General features: G+C 56.8%; 1 protein-coding gene across 1 annotated transcript in view; it reads right to left on the reverse strand.

The window, feature by feature from the left end:
- ARRDC1 (arrestin domain containing 1) overlaps positions 1 to 8,837 on the reverse strand; it is a 23,447-nt gene extending 14,610 nt beyond the window's left edge. The window contains exons 1-2 of the mRNA XM_085320073.1: positions 8,777 to 8,837; positions 7,232 to 7,342 (exon numbers count right to left, since the gene is read on the reverse strand). Of these exons, the coding sequence (XP_085176199.1) occupies positions 7,232 to 7,342; positions 8,777 to 8,837 (172 nt within the window). The remainder of the gene's footprint in view (positions 1 to 7,231; positions 7,343 to 8,776) is intronic.
- Positions 8,838 to 9,317: the final 480 nt, after the last annotated feature.

Below are 9,317 nucleotides of genomic sequence, written 5' to 3' on the forward strand. Positions count from 1 at the left end.
GTTCCCACAAGCCCGAACAAAGGCCCCAGTGTGCTCGGACACAAAAGCTTTTCCTGAAGTTTACAGGCAGCTAAAAATACCTTGAGCAAGCCAGCAGGCCGCGGAGGCGGCCGGATTAGCGGGGCTCCGCGAGGGGGACGTACCCGCGGCGGCGCTTCCTCCGGCTCGGAGCCCGGCCGGCGCGGACCGGCCCCCGCTCGCCCTTTAGAAAYATCCTCCCCGCAAATTCCCAAAGGGAAAGAAGCTGCTGCCTTAGAAAGTCTGCCACAGCTTAAAAATAAKAATAATAATAAAATAAACCACTCGGAGAGCAGGAACAGCAAAGACGAGCTAGCAGCGTGGCAGGACCATCTCACAGCGCGGAGCAGAGAACRACCTTGGAGCTTCCCCTTCTCGTTTTTGCTGCCAGCGGCGATTTCTCTGGAAACAGAAGGATTCTCCCCCTCATGGCTGCGCCGTTCCCCTCGGGTCCACACCGGGACGGCGGGGCTCAGGGCTTGTACCGGCGTTTTGGCCTCTCAGCACTCCGCTCCCACCATCCCGCCCRAGGCGCGACGGCACGGGAAAACCTGACACCGTTACGACGATGMGCGGCAGAAATTACCACCCGTCAGGATTTATGCTGTTAAACCAATGAGCTAAGTAGAGATTACTCCACTAGAGTTCAGTTGTTGAAAGGGTTTAAGCTCTTCTCTCACCAGCCCAGCTTCCCCAGCCAACACTGCCAACTTTCTGCCCGGGCAGAGCAGACAGGCAAGAGGGCTTCAACGGCCCTTCAGCTCCACCATTCCTCCAAGAACAACACCGCCAGTTCAGCTGGTGGCCAAGGGCACCAGGAAAGGGAAGCTACCTTCCCACATCCCCCCATGCCAGCATGGACAAGGGGCTAAACGCCAGCCAGCGAAAAGCTGGGAACATCATTCTCCAGCAGCCTCTGTCCTGCAAGTGAGCAAGGGCTTGGGCTTAGGATCAGGAGACAAGTGCATGGAGACAAGGAAGCCAGGCCCTACCTGCCACCTGCAGCTGGCTTCACAGGGCTGCTCTGCGACCTTCTTGGTCACGCAGTGTCCYAAGCAAAACAGTCTTAAAATACAGGTAGGGCCAGATCCACTTGGGCCACAAGTTCAAGCTGGTGTCACAGCAGAGAGACAACAGCCAAACATCTCTTCCTAGGCTTGCACACCCAGCCCCAGCATTTCCTTCCAAAATCCTTACAAGAGCCTGAAGCYCCATGCATGGACGTACAGGCATGCACGTTCAGGCAGCACAGCAGCCTTTCTGCTACGGATCAGCCAGGACCTCCAGCTCAGTGCCAGCGGGGCATGGAACTGGAGAGAAGCCAAAACGGGCTAGGAAGATGCCTTGGTCACTGACGCACAAACATTACARGCTCGGTCTAGCCTTATTACTCACCCAACAAAATCTCACGCTCTGATGCACTGCGAGAGACAGCCCAGACGTCTGAGCACACGGAAGTCTGCAGGGCCAGACAACTGTAGTGGCAGTGTAAGGTAACACGCCTCCATCTCTGCCTCACCGGGCTTCACGCACGGTTCAGGCTAAGGCTGAGGGTGTGCAACACTGCTATTTGCTGCACAGCCACAACCAGGAGCCTGGAAGACTTCACTCCATCCCGGGCTCCTGCCCTGACCACCAGCTCTCCCTGCCGGTACCCGCCGAGCAGAAGGCGGCCGGCCTGCTCCCTCCTGCTGCGCACGCAGACGCGCTGCCGCTTTGGAGCGGGAACAAGCTGAGCCTTTGGAGCGGGCGTTTTTCGGTCCCTGTAGTTGAGGAGCAGCAGGCCCGGCCATATGGTAATTTCTCCCCAGCTACTTGGCGAGTGCTGCACTAACTGCGCCGGCCAAATCCTTCGGTAAGGAAAGGTACCTGGTGCCTGCGGGTCCCCCCGCCCCTCGCTCGTAGCAATCCAAAGTATTGGGGTGGGGGGAGCGGGGAAAAACCGGGTCTGAGTTTTGCACCTTCAGAGCGGAGGGCAGGCAGATGCCCCCGCCTCTGTGCCGGGCTACGGCCTGCTCGGCCGCGGGAAGGAGCACCGTCCCTCCCGGCGCAGCCCCGGCGGCCCCGCGGCGCCCGCTCTGCCCTCCCCTCCTCCACCCCTCCTCGCCTACCTTTGCAGCCCAGCAAACCGCGCGCCRCAAGTAAACAAGGCCAGAGCTCGCCTTGCTCTCGGCGGGCTGCATCCGAGGCGTCCGACGGGAAGCATTGCTGTTGTCCGTGCCAGGGCACCTCAGGCAATGCAGGGCTATTGCAGCATTAGCCTGGGGGCTCCAGCTCAGTCTCCAGTGGATTAAGCTAATACATAGGATTACAAACGGCAGTGAATAAGGATAAGAGCAAATATTTTCTTGTACCATCCCTATAACAAACCCGGGCACCTTCRGCTGGAGCAGCAGCCAGCCCACACGGTAACCTGACAGCAAGCCCAGCCAAACCGAAAAGAGAAAGACTTCAGCGTTCAACTCCGCTTAGCTTGCAAACTCCTGCACTAGCCGCGTGGGAGCCGGGCGCCCAGCAGGCTCCGAGCTCCAGCGCAGACCAGCCACTCGCTCACGCCAGATCCRCACGCGCGGAGAACACCAAGCGGGAGCAACCTCCGGCGCTCAGATACGGCTAATGCTGCCAGGATAAACCCTGCTGTACCACGGCAGCTACGTGCACGGGAAGCAAACACACCGGAAAGGCCAGCAGCTCCTCAAGGGAAAGGCTCTGCTGCTTACCAATCTCTGCATCAGCAGCTTTCAGTGACATTTCCAATGAACTACAGGAGCTGACAGAACAGCGAGGCTGCAAAAATCACCGAGGATTAACAGTGAGGCAAGAACCTGGGAACTGCTGAGAAAGCCGCTGTGAGCCGAGGCAACTGCAGGTCCTTCCACATGGTTTGCCCGGCCTGAATGTGGAGTTTTGCTCCTGAACTCGGCAGCCCAGCGCGGACACCAGACAGCACCCGCCAGCCACGTCAGCCCATSACTGCCCCCGAGCCCCTCTCTGCTCTGGCGTGGTCCTGCCACCTCCTGCCTGCAGAGCGATTCCTGGGCACCCAAAGGGACAAGACATCCAAAGTCTTTCAGTGCCTGCTCAGTCAGATCATTAAACCTGCTTTAATTAGGCCAGAAGACAGGATCATCACCCTCTGCCTTYTGCTGGCTGTGAAGCTCTTGCTCCAGGCCAGCAGAGAGCCACCCAGGGTGGAGGTGATGCCCAGCTCCCCGCTTCTAGCTCTTTGTGCAAGAAATATGCCAGCAGAGGAAGTACATGCAGCAGCCAAAAATTTTCTTTGCTGCCTTGTAGCTTGCTAACCTGCTGCCAAAAGCAAGGTCAGCTGGAAATTACAACCAGCTCCCAGCAAGGGTTCAGCTCAGGTACAAGTAGGATTACAGGGAAAAAAAAAAGAAAAAAAAAGAAGAAAAAAAGAAGAAATCTGCCTTTGCATGCACAACCCAAGGGCAAGGGCTGTGCGCACACGGTCCGAGATGCAGGATGTCCAAAGAAAACAGCCCTGCGTGGGTACAGGCGCACGACGGACCTGCTCTTCTCCGGCTGAATAAGGCCGGAGCTGCAGCGGGGAGGGGGGGGAGAGGAGCTGGCGCCCATCATGGAGCTGAATTACGCCTTTATTCCRGCCCAAGAGAAACATCTCTGTGCGAGAGCAGCGGGTACAAGCAGTGCTATTTCAGCCTCCCTGCAACCAGTGCACTCAATCCCCTGTGCCGCCRACAGCTCGGGAAATTTAACCCTGCTCCCGCTTTTGTCCTCCTGCCACCATTTGTTTGCTTCACCCTGTGCAAAAAGATGACCCAGGAAATAATAATAATAATAAAAAAAGCGACGCCGGGGAGTRAGCGTCCAAGTCAAACACAGGCCGGGCTGGGAGGGAAAGGCAAATTGCCGGCAGGAGGCAGGGAAGCAGCGCCCGCTCGGGGCGCAGCCGTGGCACAGGGCCTCCGCGTCACTCCCAAGGCTCTGGGCAAGGGCGCAATCGCCCGCAGCACCAGCGAGCGCGGTGCAGCTCCGCACCCTCCAACCTGCGAAGCGGCGGCACAGCTCTGCCTCGGTTTCCCCTCCAAGCCAGGCTTCGGACCCGCTGGGCGTGGAAGCAGGGACAAGGCGCGCGGGGAGGGGAGAGCTGTTCCCAGGGAGCCCCAAAACGGCAGGGCTGAGCCGGTGCCAGCAGCCTGCCCTGCTGCTTTCGTCGACGAGGCTACGGCTCGACGTCCCTAAGGAGCGCCGGCCACCGCCTCGCCGCGGGGACGCCGTGCCGGGACCGGGACACGCGAAGCCACCAGCCGCCCGGTACGTCTGTCGTGCCCACGAGGAGGACCGCTCGGCAGGAGCCGCTGATCTCGCTTTCCTGCTGCACAGCCTCGATCAGCGCCTAGCCGCGGGCTTTTATTCCCAAATCGGCGCAGCCCAGCGCAGCAGGTTCATGGGGCGGCTTCAGAGCGGTCCCTCCTGGGGGGCTCRGGCCCAAAGGCAGCGTTGATGCCATCCCCCTCCCGCGGGAACACCACGCTTGCTCCCTCCACGTCCTCGCGGAGGCCAAGCAATCTGGCCCGCGAGGACACGGCTCGAACACGGCAAGTCCAGGACAGTAACTCATAACCCTGTACCAGTCACACAACCGACAGAGACCCGGCAAGCTCTGCCCTTGGCAGGGAGCCCGGGCGAAGGGACTGCTCATCTACTTCCTCACAGCTGGGAGACGGTGAACARTTTTCCGGGGGGTCGGTAACTCTGTCATGCCCGTCGTGCCGTGCCTGCCAGGCGGCTGGTCGGGTGCCACCGCTCCGCACGCTCATGCAAAGCACGGGAGTCATGAAGACCGGGGTCCACGGGGCCGGACGTCGGGCGCGAGGCGGCGGGGACAAGCACGACCGAAACGAGATAGACCTGGGCAGCAAAAATTAAAAACCAAAGCCTGCCTGGGGGAAGGAGCGTTTGGGAAAGCAGGCTGGGGACGGCAGCCCGCGGCTCTCTGAAGGCACGGCAGCTCAGGAGCGTGCGCGCGCACGCCGCCTCGGCCACCGAGAGCGGTACTTGCATCCGCTGCGCCCTTGGCACGACGGGCAGAAGACCCCACGTCACCAACGGCGGGTATCTGGCACGCTGCCCCGGGTTTCCGGCAGCGGGGACCAGGCTTTTTGCCCTAACTGCACYGGGTCTTTGCAAGGCAGGACAGGAACAGCACTTTAAGGCACCTCAGCTTTTAAGGGTGGGGAGGGACCCTTCACTGCATTCGCTACTTCACCAATAAGTCACGCACCACTGATTCTTCCTCCCACTTGCCTGGAGCTGCATTAGCTCTGGAAGCCTACTCAGCTGGCCTGTTTTGCCTCGATCCCACTGCAGGCACGCAACCGGGCGGCCGCCAGCTCCGAGCCCCGCTCCCGGGGGGCAGGGAGCAGGCCAACGCCAACACCCCCACCCCAGACACACAGCTCTCAAGTCAGTGTCAGGCTCTGGCAGAGTTCACGGTACTGGTAGTTGATAAATACCCACACTGAACCGAGCGGGACTCAAAAATCTGGGTCCCAGGACATAAAGAGCAAAAAGACTAGGGCTTTTTTTTTCCATGAAGAGCTTAAGAGCTGGAAATAGCAAATGCTGGAGGGGGGGGAATCTTTCAATCTCAGGCCTTCGAAGGCATCCCCTCGGAGTCAGGAAAATATGCAACTATCAATACATTTTCCTTCCATCCTTCCCAGCCTGGGACAGAACCGCTGGCCACATTCGCTCCGGTCATCACGGGAATGGCTCCTAAGGACAAGAACAGACTGCCTAAATGGGTATTAAAATTTCATAGGGAYTGCAAAACTAGGGAAGAGCATGCCCAGTTTTTCCCCCTCCTGCTACAAGGTTCACTTTCGCCACAACTCAGCTTTACCAGAACTGAACCGACCACAATATCGTGGTTTCCCTCACAAAGGGTCAAACAGYAGAAACAAAGCTGGAAGGTTCATTTTCCTCAGTGCACTTGCAGGTTTACAACGCTCCAAAACGCTGCAATCCAAGTTCACGGCCTCCAGCTCTCAGCTCATTTAAGCTCAACTGCCTGGAGCACCTTATAAAGCCGCTAGGATTTTGCTACCRTTCCCATTCACAGCTGGGATCTTCGGCTGAGAGCAGCACCGTTTCCAAAACCAGGCAGGAGCCCTTCTCGCTGCCCTCCCAGGCAGTCTAGCCTTCTCCTGCAGTCCCCGGGCTGGGAGCCAACCCGGGGAGCGAGCCAGCCAGCTGTCTCCCTTCTCCGGGACCTGAGCGAGCAGCACTCTCTCCGGAGTGCTCTAAGGATGAGGTCAGTCTCCCCTCGATGCTAAAAGCTCCGCTTTAAAAACTGCTGAGCAAGCAGAAGCTGCCACTTCAGTTTCACCCGTTTCCTGTTATTAGATAAAACGAGATCAGAGGGCACTCTGATCGCTTGTTAGCCTGCTCTCCCGACACACTTGGTGCACAGTTACCGCTGCAGCCACTGCCTTCAGCAGGTGAATACCGGCACCTCTTGGTTTCAGTAGGAGCCAGAGCACAGTATGAATTATTTGTGGTAACGYTGACCTATTTAACAGCAGAAAGGCAGCATTCATTGGAGTCCAGATTCCCTAGAGGCTGCTGGTGTCACTTTACCCTGTCCCGTAATACAACCCAGGCACTATCTCTAGGCATCCAGGCTTGCAGGGTGTGCCCTGGTAGCTGTTGTAGGCCATTATGTCAAAGGTTTCTTTTGGAGAGCAAGCAACTCCTCCACATCCCCTTCAGTGCAGTCAGACTACTCCTGGCCTGCAACTGGTTTCTGTTCACCTGCTTCAAGCAGTGTTTCGTGACTTCCAGAGACAACACACATGGGAAGTGGAGCACAGTGAACCCACAGGGCCTTTATACTTGTAGAYACCCACCAACATCGGAGAAGTTGCTGCCAATAGCCCCATTTCAGCCAGATCACRGCCAGACGATGCAAGCAGTGGCTGCAAGGTGGCTGCCAAGCTCTGCAGCCTTTCAGGATGCCTCTCCACACAGCCCCCTCTAAGCTCTTGTAATTTCTAATATTGGCTCACATCCTTCGTGCACAGGCCAAGGCAGCCTGCGAAGGAGTATTTCACATCAACAAGATGCTCAAGCCTTGGTGATGCATTTCTGCAGATCGTCTTAGAATCGCCTATCTCCCAGCAAGAAACAGCACAGCCACCGACCTCTACAGCTTCCTTGCGAGTCCTACCTTTATCTGCCAGAGAGAGAGTGCTGTTAAAGTACTGCTCCTCCACGGTCCATGCTGTGTCATTGATCTTGTTAGACACCCCACAGGATCCGATGCAGCTCACCTTGATAGCTGTTAAGAGAAAGCACACACATAAGCACTGGGAGAAAGCAAAACCTCATCACAGAATCACCAYAGAATGGTAAGGTTGGAAGGGACCTCTGGAGATCATCTAGTCCAACCCTCAGCATAAGTCTGTATGGAGACTGAACCCACAACCTTGGCATTAGTAGCACCACGTGCTAACCAGCTGAGCTAAACCTGCCCCCCACGCATTCAGACTTGCTYCTAGTACTGTATGTGGGCCTTATGCACAGGAACAGAGCTGTACTCCCATGGGAGCATGAAAACACACTCAAGGTGGAAAAAGGGAGTAGAGGAACCAGGTCACGCTTTCAGTTCAGAGGCACATTTTCCCCTTTGTTAGTCTCAGCATCGTTACACACTCTGCTACCCTAGTGCTCTTCCCAGCTGTCATCATCATTAAAATCTTTGTGTTGGCCTCCTTGCACCGTGAAAGGCCTTAACAACAGCAATTTCAGCTCCCCGAGAGGTAAACCTCTCTCGAGTTTTCTCCCAGATGAATCAGTATCTTCCCAACTTCTGCACCAGCCCCTGCACTCAGGTTGACAGTAGAGGACATCTGTGGCAGCAAAGCCTTCCTACACATTCAGATGTCCCTGGCCAGAGAGCACTGAGTGCACAAACAGCTCTGCAGTCTCCCACCCCACAAGAAATGGGGCATTCTTCTACTCCTGCCAAGAGAGGYGCATTTGGCACAGGCACTGCATTGCACTAGGCTGACTACAGCAGCTGAAGTCAGGTAGCATCTCTGGGGAGAACATGGGCCCCAGCTCTGCTCCACTACTACGGCTGCAAGAGCTGGAGATAGCAGTGCCCGTGAGGCCGTGCATCCTGGTGAGGTATCCATCCTCGCAGGAACACAAGGAAGAGAGGAAAAGCCATTAAGTCCTGCTCTCCCGGTTTCTTCAAAGAGCCCGCTGGCAGACAGAAGGGTAGCAAGATTTTTCCCTGTCAACCCTGTACACCTGCCTCACACCAGCATTTCAGCCAGCTAGAAAACAACAGCAGAAACAATAAAACTGCTTGTGCTCTTTACTGGCCTCTCCCCAAATGAAAGGCTGATGCCTTAGGACTTACGCTGGGCGGGCTACGCCATTCAGCATTAGCCAGGTTACACAAGGTTTATAATCCTGTCTGCTGCAGCAGCAGGGAGCTGGACTCTCCTGCACAGCATTAACGAGTCCAGCTGCTGCTCGAGCTCACAGCCTACGCACCCCCATACAATACCCTCAGCCCATGGGGCCTGCCCCCTCGGCCCAGGATCGGTCTCTGGTTCTCAGCAGAAGCACTTTGCCCGTTAACACTTGCCCTGTATCAGGAGGCAGGACAAGCCCAGTTCCCTGGAGGGAGAGCTCTGGGCTTCTCAGCAGTGCTAATCCTGGACACCCTCCACAAGCAGCTCTCTCTAGCCATGTTCCTCACGGTCACTCACTCTGGTGCAAGCCATGGCAATAGCTGTGATCRTGGGTTTCCAGTAGGTCATTCCTGGTTGATCTTGATGTGGACTCTTGCCTAAGGGATTGTCAGCAAGGAACTACAGACTTCGATCTCCACTGTGCTCTGGGCATCCCTCTGGCACAGACATAACAGGGTCCTGAGACACCCCAGAGTTTACCTGAAGCTCTCAATTCCCCAACATCTCTTGTTCTTGCTGCTAAACACCAGCTAAGCCAAGAACAAAAAGGGTCCAGCCACCGGGCCCCACAGCAGCTGAGCACATTCCCACTTACCCTGTGGATATGGTTTCAACCCAGGTATCTCATGCCTTGGTTACAAGACAGCAATTTAACCCCTCAGCAGTCCCTGTGCTCTTCTGAAAYGCCCCTGCAGGCCTGGCAGGCCATGCTGGGCGCAGTGCTTTCCTGATGTCCCACTTGCCAGCCCTATGCTACCATTCCAGATRCATTAGGGCAATTGAAGGGGCAAAAAGCACCCAAAGACTCCTACACTCCAGGCAGAAAAA

Source organism: Rhea americana, unplaced genomic scaffold (genome assembly GCF_003343005.1).
Source record: "Rhea americana isolate MKP2758 unplaced genomic scaffold, rheAme1 scaffold_61, whole genome shotgun sequence".
NCBI classification, from domain to species: domain Eukaryota; kingdom Metazoa; phylum Chordata; class Aves; order Rheiformes; family Rheidae; genus Rhea; species Rhea americana.